This window comes from Sciurus carolinensis, chromosome 4, assembly GCF_902686445.1.
Source record: "Sciurus carolinensis chromosome 4, mSciCar1.2, whole genome shotgun sequence".
In the NCBI taxonomy this organism is placed as follows: domain Eukaryota; kingdom Metazoa; phylum Chordata; class Mammalia; order Rodentia; family Sciuridae; genus Sciurus; species Sciurus carolinensis.
The window spans coordinates 8,969,703-8,982,397 of NC_062216.1; the positions used below are offsets into that span (position 1 = coordinate 8,969,703).

The 12,695-nt window shown below is 43.4% G+C and overlaps 1 protein-coding gene across 2 annotated transcripts in view; it reads right to left on the reverse strand.

The window, feature by feature from the left end:
• Positions 1-2,583, reverse strand: part of Msra (methionine sulfoxide reductase A) — a 336,723-nt gene extending 334,140 nt beyond the window's left edge. Inside the window, exon 1 of one of the 2 annotated variants that reach the window (XM_047549561.1) lies at positions 2,185-2,583. In XM_047549561.1, the coding sequence (XP_047405517.1) occupies positions 2,185-2,320 (136 nt within the window). In that variant the 5' untranslated portion in view covers positions 2,321-2,583. The remainder of the gene's footprint in view (positions 1-2,184) is intronic. The other variant, XM_047549560.1, reaches the window with a different exon arrangement.
• Positions 2,584-12,695: the final 10,112 nt, after the last annotated feature.

A 12,695-nucleotide genomic window follows, 5' to 3' on the forward strand; every position in this document is an offset into this window, starting at 1 on the left:
ATAATAAATGCTGGTGAGGATGTGGGGAGAAAGGTAAAGTCAAGCATTGTTTGATGGGACTGCAAACAACCACTCTGGAAAGCAGTATGAAGATTCCTCAAAACACTAGGAATGGAACCATCATATGACCCAGCTGTGCCTCTCCTTGGTATACATCCAAAAGAACTAAAATCAGCACACTACAGTGATACAGGCATATCAACGTTCACAGCAGCACAATTCATAATATCCAAGTTATGGAACCAGACCCAGGTATTCATCAACAGATGAATGCATAAAGAAAATGCAGTATATATACACAAGGAGTTTTACTCAGTCATAAAAAAGAATGGAATTATGGCATTTGCTGGTAAAGGAATGGAACCAGAGAACATCATGTAAGTGAAACAAGCCAAACTCAAAATCAAAAGCCAAATGTTTTCTCTTGTGAGGAAGCTAAAGCAAAATAAGAGGAGTAGGTAAGGCAGGGAAATCAGATACCATAAAAGGAAGATCAGTGGAGTAGAAGAAAGAGAGAAGGAGGGAGGAAGTGACTGAAAAGGGGAGGAAATGTGGAATGAATTTAACAAAATCATGCTATGGGCATGTATAAATATACCACAGTGAATTTCACCTTTATATATAAAGCGCCAGTCAAAAATAAATAAACCAGTAAAAGGAAGATCAGTAGAACAGAGGAAGGAGAATAGGGGAAGGCAGAAGGAGAAATGGGGGGAGCACCAGGGACTGAAATGGAGTAAATTAAATTCCATGCATGTATGATTTTGTCAAAATAAAACTATTATGTATAACTATAATGTTCTTTAAAAAAAAAAAAAAAAAGCATTGCCTTTAAATGTCCACTTACAAATACAGGCTTGTAAAACAGAAGTCTAAAGATAAAGTTTAGATAAGCTGGCTATAAAGTCCATATTTTTTAAAAATCTTGATTTTTTTCAACTTAATCCCTGGATTTAAGTTAAAAAATAAACTTCTAAGGCTGATGATAATTGAATAAAATGATGGAGGTGGAGTAAAGAAAACAGAAACTGCTAATTAGGTGAATGAGAAAAAGGTCACACCATTTCCAAATTGCCTCAGACCCCAAAAATCTCTACCTCTGTTAATTTTACAGTAAGTATTTCATGATACACAAACCCTTGGCAATGGAAAGCACTGCACCAAGGTACTCCAGGTTGAATATCCCTCATCAGAAATGCTTGGGGACCAGTGGTATTTCAGATTGTTGTCCCCCCCCCCCATTGGAATATTGATGTAACACATGAGGAGGTATCATGGACACCTGAAGCAAGCCTAGAACGAAATTCGCTTATGTTTTACAGACATCTTACACACACACGGCCTTAGGATGATTTTACTGCGTTGTAATTGTGAACCATTGCCCACCGTGTGATCTGGAATTTTCCACTTGTGGAATCGTGTTGATAAGACACTGTGGATTCCGATTTTCGAATTAGGGATGATCAACCAGTACTACTCACAGTACGGCCCTGGTACTGGTGGACCCATACAGTCCCAAACAGAAACTGAGTAAGCTTTCGAAAAGGTGGACACTGGTGAGCATCCAAACGTGGTCATTTTTCTGGTATTTCCTCCTTACTGTATTTCCCAAAAGTATCAGCACGAGAACGACTGGAAAGTTTGGGAAGTTTGGGAAGCGCTGCTCTAAAATGACCTTTCCGCATGACTGGTCACGAGGGACAGCGGCGGTCCTAAGGGGCCCGGGGCAATTCTTGCAGCCGGAACGCAGGCCTCAAAACGCAGGCCTGCAGCGCCAGGTCTCGTTCCGGCGCTTCCAGAACAACGCACACCGCACGTCGGCTGCGAAGGCCGCAGCCCCGGGGCGGCGGGAGGAGACGCCGGAAGGGCGCAGAACCGGCGCGGACCCGCCGCGGCGAGGCGAGCGCGCGCCCCGCGGCCCAGCGCCTGGCTGTAGTACCGCAGGCCAGCGGAGTGAAGCGGTCGCTCTGGGCCCTTCCAGAGGCTCTGCTTCGTTTCGGCGCGCGACCAGCCGAACAACCCGAAGAGCTCCGGCTGCAGCTCAGGCCCCTCTGCCCGGCTACGGCCGCGGGCGCCCAACGCGGCGGAGCCACCCGCCCCCCGGAGACCGGCCGCGGCTTCCTTCCGGGCGGCGGCGGGCGCACGCGCCGGTTCTGCGCATGCGCGGCGGCGTGCGATGCCTACCTGCCACGGGCATCGGCTCCCCGCGGCCCGGCAAGGCCTCCTGGGGACCCACGAGCTTCGAGGCCGAGTCGCCCATCCTCGGGACGGGAAGGAGGTCGTGTAGGAGCTGGCGGGCCCTCCTGGTGGCCCGGAGCATGGGCGGGCGCCGGCCGAGGAGCGTCCGAGCGCGGAGTCGCGCGGCGGGCGGGCGGGCGGCGGAGTCGAGGTTGCTTAAGCCGGGCCCTCGGCCGTCAGCGAGGGCGTGTTCTTCCCGCGGGGGTGCCTGGCCCAGCGCGGCCGCCCGCGAGTCCGGCTCTCCGCTCAGGGGCAAAGTTCTTGGGCAGACAGCGAGCGTCCTCCTTGCTCACGAGTACGTGAAGCGGCAGGGGCCAAAAGGTAGTCGTGTGTGTGGCCTGGTGGTCCTGCTTCCCGCTTGGCCACCTCCCTGCAGTCGTTCACTGTGCCCAGTAAGGGTGAGGCCCAGCCTTCCGGACAGCTAGGAAATGCATGTTTTCTTTGGAGCCATCGTAAAGACATGTCATCACATTGATTGCTGTTGACCCAAAGAGAAAATTTAGCACAGTTCTCAAAACGCGCAGGGTAGGGATGATGTATTCAACAAAATAGTGACACCTTTATATATAAAAATGTTATTAAGCCCATTTTGTAGGCCATTAAATAAAGAAACCAGGCATAAATACCACCCTTAACAAGTTTAGGTGAAGTTTAATGGTGCCATTGGATCATTTTTGTTTCTGAAGTCACAAGAGATAACACTTGTTCCTGTGACAAAATTTCAACCTAAACGTGAGAAGTGGCTGGAGCCAGATGAATGACGTGGAGTTCCATATATGAAATACTGGTTTTATACACATACTCTGCCAAGTGGGTGGATGGTCTCATATGAAGGAAGGAACTTAAGATTAGCACCCACAGAAATGAGAAGTTTTGACCCAGCCTCCCCCAGTGTTTGGATACTTCTTGGTTTTAATGGGAGGCTGTAATATAAGGAGGTCAGGAGGATTTGCCTATGTACAGAATGTTGCCAGACACACAGCCTTAGACAAGATTAAAACGTTTATTTTGTAATGTAGATTTCCCCTAGGCCAAATAGTGCCTGTTCTTTCTTTTGTTTTTGTCTTGAGATTATACCAGGCAGGTTCTACAAGTCCTTTCCTGGAAACACCAAGATGTCTTTTCTAAGCTTGTGAAGTCCTGGTCACTATTAAGCATTTGAAAAATACAAAATCATTCTGCTAAAGGAAATATTCTGAATTACTTACTGCCTTTTGATACATGCTGGTTTGATTTTTCTGTTTCATGGTTGATTTCAACATGCTAGAAATACTCTGCAACTAAGAACCAAAGAATCTAATGTTAAGGGGAACAACTTACTTTTTACTGTTAAGTAAACAAGCACAACAGAACTACAGTTTTTGTATATTTTGTATTTAGTATGTACAGAAACACGTATACTCCCAGTTCCCCACTATAGAAAAAAAGCAATGTGGCTGTTTGTAGTTCATGGTAATAGGATTCTACTACTAAAGTTTTCCTTCAGTTTTTGAAAATGTTCTGTATACATTGTTAAAACATTCTCAAGTGTTCCAATGGTTATGTTACTTTTATAATTATAAAAATAAACATTTTTAAAGAATAATATACCTTAATTTATTTCAAAGCTTCTTTTCATAAAATGGGATTCTTTTTTTTACCAGAGTTAACAGCAGTTTTTTGTTTTGCCTTGAGGAGAGAATTAAATACTCTGTTTTTCGTGATGCCATTTTCACTCCTAGGCCTCCCTTTTCTTCACTTTCCAGCTACTTCCTCCTGAGCTTCTCCAACCTGGAGTACCCCACCCCACCCTTTTCACCAGCTAGCACTGCTTTGATTTGTTGTTTTTTCAGTTATGCTATGGTTTTCCTACATAGTTGTAACAATTTATTTCCTTTAGGATGCAATCTAAGCATTCTCTTTGGTATAAGAAGACAACCCAAAAATAGAAGTTTAAACAAAATAGTAGTTTCTCTTATATGTAACAATCTAGAAAAAGGTAGTCCCCTACTGAGCAGGACCCATGTCTTTTCTTTCATAATATCTTGTACAGAATGGGCCCACATGAAGTATTCAGTGGTTATATATTGAGTTTATTTGTAGCCCTGACAGGTTAGCATGTGTTCCATTTCTTCAAGAATGGCTCTGCCACATAATGCTCTAATCCAAAATGAGGCTTATGTTCTAGATGGGATACAGATTTGGTTGCTTTAACTGAGACCCAAAGATATTATATCTGAAACAATATAGTCTGTTGCTTTTATTTTCTTTCTTCCCTCATATAATGGCCTGTAGGTGGTCCAAGGCTAGTAGGTCAACTCTGCCATCCTCATCCCTGGGTGCCTGGGTCCCTGGGTCACTCCAACATCTGCTATCACATCTGTAGCTTAGCCAAGCAAGAAGGCAGAAAAAAGGTGCACATCTCAGTACTTTTAAGTGTCATTTCTACTGAATTTCTTGACCTGATTAGGAGTAGCACATGTCATTTCTACTCAATTCCTTAACCTAATTAGAGACATAACCAAATCTGTTAAAGTGGAAAATGAAGTTCTTGAGTTGAACAACCATGGATCCACCTAATACTTAGCAGTTCTAGTAATGAAGAAGGTATCATTATACTTTAGTGAACAACTGTTACAGACCACTCCTTTGGCCACCTAAAATATTGCTGTAAACTCTTAGGACATAGAGTACCCTATTCCAAGGCAGAAAAAGTTTCAAGAAGTTCATATCCAGTTCAATGTTCATAATCCAAAGATATTGTGCAGTCCTTTACAAGTCTGGATATAACTACTCTGATCTAGTGACCTACCTATAAGTAAAAGATAAGTTATCTATTCCTCTTGCCCTCCCCCAAACACCTAATATATTATGAAGTAGAAATATGAAAACCATTTCAGAAAAAGGATAAAAGAGTAGTCCACAATCCAATCAAGTGTTACCAAGGGGAAATTTCAAAGATCACCTCCCTAACTTTACCCACACTGTTTTTACCAACTGGAGTAACAGCCTGGTTCTCTCTGGTTTTCTAGATTTACCATTCTTTACCACTCAATCCAAGACTCATTGCTGTGACTTGGATTTGGTCCACTTGTGTCCCCACCAAGGATCATGTTAAAAGTTTGGTCCTCCGCATGACACCATTGTGAGGCAGTGGAACCTTTAAGACACAAGGTCTAATGGGAGGTTCTTGGGTCAATTGAAGCATACTCTCAGAAGGAATTGAGGGATCCCAGTTTCTCTGTTCCTGATTGGAGATGTAATTGCTTGCTTGCTTCCATGTGTTCCCACTATTGCTACCTGCGCCATGAGATGACAGCCAAGGGGCAACCCCACCAAAGAGCCTGGCTATGCCCTATGGACTCTGAACCTCTCAAAGGGTGAACCAAATAAACCTCTTCTTCATAAGTAGCCTTTCTTCATAAGCAGTCAGGTATTTCATTATAGTGACAAAAAGCTGACACATCTTTGTACAACCTTCCCTGTTGGCACAAGAAAACAATCCATCATGAGTTCACCCATAACACCAACTGTTGATACCACTCAGTACACAGCATCTGCTGCCTTGTGTTATTTGTCATCTAAAAAGATATACAAGTTATTGTGGAGGTTTCAAATATGTCAACTAATCTCCTGGGATTTCCTTCCAAGGTGAAGCCCAACTCCCCTTCCCTTTTGATGGGACTCTGTTTTTGCTTCTAATGGACAGAACAAGACAAAGTGATGCTATGTGGGCTCTCTGAGCTAAGTCATAAAGGGCAAGCAGCTCCTTGCTTGCTTTTGGGTCATTCTCCCAGGGGAAGCCAGTTGTCTCACCATGAGCATTACAACCAGTCCTGTGGAAATGTCCACTTTCAAGGAATCAAGTTCTCCTGCTAATAGCCAGGTGAGTAAGGCAACTTTGGAAGCAGACCTTTCAGCCCCAGGCAGATGGTGTCTTGTCTGCCACCTCATAAGAGATCCTGAGCCAGAACCACCAACTAAGTTGCTCCCAAATTCCTGACCCAGAAAAACTGTGAGATTGTTAATATTTGTGGTCACCTCTCCAAAAGGCCCACATCCAATAACATCGTGTTGAGGGCAGTACTTCAAGATAGGAATGGGAGGGGGACACAAACACTGGGTTCATAGCAGAAAGTAACCAGGTGCATGATGAAATTAGTCTAATGAGATGAATCAACATGTTTTTAAATGACTTAGATTAGATTAGAGGATATCAGGGAGCATCAATAAGCAGTAAGGGTAAATATAACTGGAAATTTTTTTTATGTTATATACATATGTGTGTAGTGTGTGTGCACTGTGTGGAGATATGAAAAATATTTCTTAATGTAGCTTCTGGTAAACAATAAAAAGACAAACTTGAAAGCCACAGTCTAGAAAGACCATACGCCTCTCAGCTGTCTGCAATGGCTGAGGGCAGTCTCACAGAATGCTACACAGTTGTGTTCCATGTGGAGAGAGCAGAATACGTGCCCAGGTCCTTAAGGGGGTTTGAGGACATGGAAAGACTGAGAAAACCAATGAACCCAATATAGTCTGGTTCAGGGCAAAGAAGACCTGTGACCCTGTGACCAGATACAATAAAAAAAAATTCCCAGTCTTTAGTAGCAGGAACCAGCATGATGGCCCAGGGACTGAGCAGGAGCCTGGGGACCAGGAGTCCAAGCCACATCAATAAGATATGGTGAGGACAGGAAACAAGGCTGAGAGACACCTGAATGGGAGTCCTCGACACCAGGAGTTTCTCCCAGTAACCAGATGCCATTGTGGAAAAGAAGGAGTAGGAAAGCCCTGGAGAGAATCCCAAGAGACAGAGGAGTTACCAAAGAGGCTATTTTAAACTGGAAGACACCAAGAAATCACATTTACTAGGCAAGATCAAGTATTTTCCTCTGATGTCAGAAATGAGAGTCAAAGGGTAAGTTGAAAAATGTCTTAATTCCTAATCTCCAGCATAATATTAACTTGTATATAAACCTGATCAGTGAGCCTGATCACATGCAAAACCTTTCTGTGAACTTAGAAACTTCAGTTCCAGTTTATTTTGTCAATTTTTTGTCATAAAACCATCTATGTGCTAAGACTACTAAAAAAATACTAAGGAAGAAAAACATGCTTGTTGAAGTCAAATAATACAAGCAGACATTCTCATTTAGTAAGAAATGGAAACTAATTGTTATATAAGGTAGGAATATAACAATTTAACCAAACTAACAAGAACGAACACATTTCTTGGTCACCGATGTCTAACAGTCTTTTGTCCTGTTGCCTTAACAAGCCTCTGGTAGTGCCCTACACATAAAGTCTGCTGACATCTTCATTTGTTTAGTGGTTGCCAGGCACCAATAGGGTCATACAGAAGAGTCAGACTTTCTCCAAAGGTCACAGGGCAATGGGGACACTGCCTACACCCAGCCAGCCACAACACCACACAGAGTACCCCAGTATTCTCCATAGCACAGTCCTGGACAAGGGGCTACGGAGTTGAGAGAAGGAAGACCCAGTCCTAGACTCTGGAGTTGCAGTCAGGGGCCTGGAAGACCATGCACAAGGACTGAAGGTGCCAGCACTGAAGACCTGGAGGATGAACCCGCAAGCCCACTGTGTGAAGGCTAGGCCTCTCGCCCCACAACAAGCATTTAACTCCTTTTTTTTTTTTTTTGCAGTGCTGGGGATTGAACCCAGGGCCTTATGCTTGAGAGGCAAGCACTCTGCTAACCGAGCTATATCCCCAGCCCTAGCATTTAACTCTTATCTCTGTTCTTCATTAAACCATGAATACAGCAGGAATACCCAGGTACACTCAAACAGAGATGAGTCTTTTTTGGTCTTTTTCATAAAAAGACACTTAACTAGATAGGTAGAGAGACACCCTTATAAATGAATAAATACAAAGCTTAATGTGACACTTTACATTTGCATACTTAAAACCAAGTGGCTTATCTATAGAAGATACAAAGCTGTCTAAAGTATTTTCATTACTTTCATGGATTATTCTGATGAATATTAAGAGGAAAATAGAAATAAAAATAGCCATCATTACTAACTGTGGAGCACCTGAGTTTCACATGCATTATTTCCAACCTTCATGCTGACCTACTTTCACAATTTTATAGATGAGGAAATAGGCAAAAGGTCCCCAAGCAAATAGCTACTAAGGAGAAGAACCTGGGTTCAAATTCCAGTTTTCCTAATTTCCAAGTTGAAGATCATTCCTTTACAATAAATAAATAGGTTAACTAGAACTCACTTTGATAAAGAATGGAAAACAGAATAGAATGATCAGGGGTAAAAAGATAAAACTTGCCTTCAGGGTTCTTCCTAAGAAATGGTTAGTTGTCTCCCAACATCCATTCACCCCTTCTTTGGTCAGTAAAAGAATCAGCAGATTGTAATGGGGCCTGTGCTCCTAGGTAGATGACCAGGTGTGGCCATGTGATGAGGTGATGATCAGTGGATGGGTGTAGCAGAAGCAGGGGGAACACATTCCTTCTGACCCTCCTCTCCTCCTGCTGGCTAACACATGAGATCCAGAACTCAGTAACCACTGAAGACCATGATATGGGAGCCACATGTTAAGGGTAGCAGAGTGACTAGATAGTGATGGAGACCCCCAACATAAAGGAGCTGCTACTTCACCCTAGAACCACTTATGCATAGACCATTATGTAAGTTCTGTAGACTGATTGTTCATAGGTTGAAATTCTTCCCTTCAGTGTGATAATATTAGGAGGTCTGGTCATTGGGAGGTCCTGAGGTCATGAGGGTGGAACCCTCATGAATGGGATTAGTGCCCTTGTGAAAGAGGCCCCAGAGAGCTCCTTGCCCCAGTCCACCGTGTGACGACACAGTCAAAAGACAGCCATCTCTGAAACAGGAAGCAGGTCCTCAGCAGGCACCAGATCTGCCAACACCTTTATCTTTGCCTTCTCAGCCTCCAACACTGTGAGAAAGAATTTTTTGTTTATAAATTGCCCAGTCTATAGCATCCCAAAGGAATTAAGACAGTTAGTGGGAAGTGAACTTTTGTTTTGTTTTAGCTGCCATGGTTTTAAGCACCTCAGTGGTTTTTAAACTCCAGTATGCGTCAGAATCACATGTAGACTTGTTACAACACAGGTTTCTGGGCCCCAACCCAGAGTTTCTGATTCAGTAGTTCGATGAGGCCTGAGACAGCATTTCTTTCAAATTTTCAGGTGATGCTGATGCTACTGGTCCAGCCAGGAAACCATGAAACTCACCCTTCTGGTTGAAGCCACCTTGATTGAATTATGTCTCAACTGGCTTCACCCATGCCTATTTGCACACTTGGGTCCAAAACACAAACTTACCTCAGACCTCAGTATTAACTTTTCTAAAGTTATCATTGCTGAATGCAAAGAGATTTGGAACATACCAGAAACCATGTGAAGATCTAGGAAATACAGGATAGTCATCCTTCCTTATCCTTGGGAATTGGTTCTGGACAAAATTCTCACAGATATCAAAATCCAGGGACTCCAAAATCCATGCATGCTCAAGTCCCTTACATAAATTGGTGTAGTGTTTGCATGTAATCCACACACATCCCATGTACTCTAAATCATCTCTACATTACTTATGATACCTAATACCATGTAAATGCTATGTAAATAGTTATTATTGTTTAGAGAAATCATGACAATTTTAAAAGTTTATTCATGTTCAGCATGAAAGCTTTTTTTCAAGTATTTTCAATCCAATTTTGGTCAAATCCTTGGTTGTGGAAGTCACAGATCTAGAGGCCAACTATATAATCAATAGCTCCTGATAGAATGTGTTGGGCCATCAACATCTAGATTCCAGAACCCAGAGAATTACAACTGGAACTTTAGAAATAATTTTAAAATCCACATATATTTGTCATATAGCAAATTAAATTAAGCTCTGATTTTCAGTAGTTCCTTTTCCTAAACCAAGCATCATTAAATCAGATCAAAGCTGCAGAAACGGTGAGTCACATAAAAAAGCAGCCAATGGACGACACTGGAAGATGAAAACCCCAAGGGGGAATCTTCAACTCTTAAGTGGCAGCTGTGCTCAGCAGACAGCACAGGCAGCGACAGAGGGATGCTTAGAAACCAGAAAACATGCAGGCTGCTGTCAGAGGACACATAGGGACACTTCTAGTGTGTTACTCACATTTCCCCAAACCCGGGGCTTTCGGAGGTGTCCAATAAGAGACAGTTCTGCCCTTTCTACCTGGCAGGATCCTGGATAACTTGTGAGCTTGCCTCAGCTGTCACCTATGTCCCCCCCCCCCACTGCCACCACAGATGCCACACTCCACTGCCACCATCAGAACATCAGACACTGCTGACCTTATGCTGCTGCCACTCCCTGGGGCTTAGGGCTCCCCTGGCTTTAATCAGCCTCCTCCATGTGAAGTCTGATGCACTTGACCTTGAATCCCCCACTGAGGGCCTCAGGGTCAGAACACTTGTGCTGCTCAGAGAACAAACCAAGGACAGCACTCAGTACAACACTGACTTGCACATGCAGGAGACAGTAAGTACCTAATAAACACTCATTTTCACTTCCTTGTCTACCACTAACGACTCACCAGTGTCCCCAGCCATACACCCTAAGCACTTCCCTACCTCTTGGTGCACACCCTGCAGGAACCAACGGTGACATCTCCTGAGCCAACTACACACACCCTAAGTCTTCCTCATCACTTCTCCGGATGTTTAGTGTGCTTAGTGCAAATAGGACTCTTTGTCCCTTATCATCTGAGTGCCTCGGGTTAGTATGCAAGTTAAACTCTACACATAGACACACACTCATACACACATCACAGACCCCCTCTTTTGCCCCCCCCACCCACTCCCCACTACCAAAGGATGCAGGTAGAATTTATTTTTACAAAACTATAATTTTTTTGTCAACATTATCCTTTTCCTCTCTACTTACTGAAAATGTATGACCATGAAACAAGATAATCCGAGTGAACACACTTAATGGACTGCCTAATGCCTAACAGCTGTGACTATTATTACCATCTTCAGCATAAAGACGAGACAAGCCCAGAGCACAGGGCTGCCATTATAGGGACTTAGTAAACAGTTGTTGATTAAATGAACAACTGGCAAGGTGACTGAGTACTGGAGGAAGCCTAAATTGTAATCTAGTTTGGGATTAGCTAGTTCTGTGACCTTGGACATGTTATTTACTGTCTCTTCATTTTTCTCTTCTGTGTAGGAGGGGAAGTCACGAGTTCTCTAAATTCATTGACTCACAAACACTTTAAACTGAGAGGGCATTTGGCAGACCTGTCACTTGGACTGTAGTCCGTCAAGTTCACCCAGTCTGACAGTGGTACTGCAGTCTTCCAGGTTGATGAATGAGCGCACAAAACACTTCCAGGCTCATGGCCGATCCTCAGGAAGCTGTGTGTTGAGTGAATGGTGTGGCATTACCTCATTTAAAGCTGTTTCACACTGATTCCTTAGAGTTTAGTTATCAGGTGACTTATTTATTTGAGTATTATCACTGATAATTCAGTTGACCGCCTGTATGAAGGTAATTCAATCTGTTAATTATCTTTTTAAGGGACAATTTTTTTGCCCCCAAAATACATATACAATCCTTCCTTTGTTCTTCAAAGTGCTACTTTAACAAAATGCAATTCGTTTCATCATTTTAAGTGTGGGGGGCGGTGGACAGGGTATGTAAGAAAGAGAGAGAGAGAGAATAGGAAAAAGGCCTAGAAGAAGATACCCAGGATGTTAACAGTAGTTATCTCTGAATGGTAGAAATGTAGACAATTTCCCCTTTCTTTGTCCCTCTTTCACGATGAACATGTCTTTTTCTAATTCATGGAGAGATAACAAAGCTGTTTAGTAACTCCCTTGTGAAATAGTCAGAACTCAGGGCACATAATAAGCATAGTTAACAAGATTTTTCTAGTTACAAAAGTAGTATCATTCTTTGAGAGAGTTTGGAGTATGAGAAAAAAAAAAAAAAAAAAAAAAAAAAACAGTACTTCCTACTGCAGTGGGTGAGATCTTCCCACACCACAGAGACCTCCAGAGAGTACCCTGGGTTTTCTGCACATCTCCAGCCATTAAAGCCCAGAGCAGTGTGGCTGGTGCTTGGAGACTGCATGCATCTCAGCTGCCATGCATCACCCCTCTCCCAGTTCAGCATGACCCAGCTTTCCTCCCACAGTCATGGAGAGGGACCCCTTTTCCTTCTTCCTTCTCTCTTTTCTGGGATCAAGCCCTTTTAGGATTGGAGACTGGGAAGAAGGATGGAGAAATGGGACAAGCTTTCATGACTGGGCCACCAGTGTGATTCTCTGTGGTTGATTCTGCTAGCACCTCAGGTTCACACCATGGGCACATATGCCTTCCGTGTGCCAGATGTTACTTGCAGACTCTGTGGCTGAACACTACAGCAAGCCTCCCCAAGGTCAATGCAGGAGCTCAACCAGAAACCCCCTACTGCTAGGAATT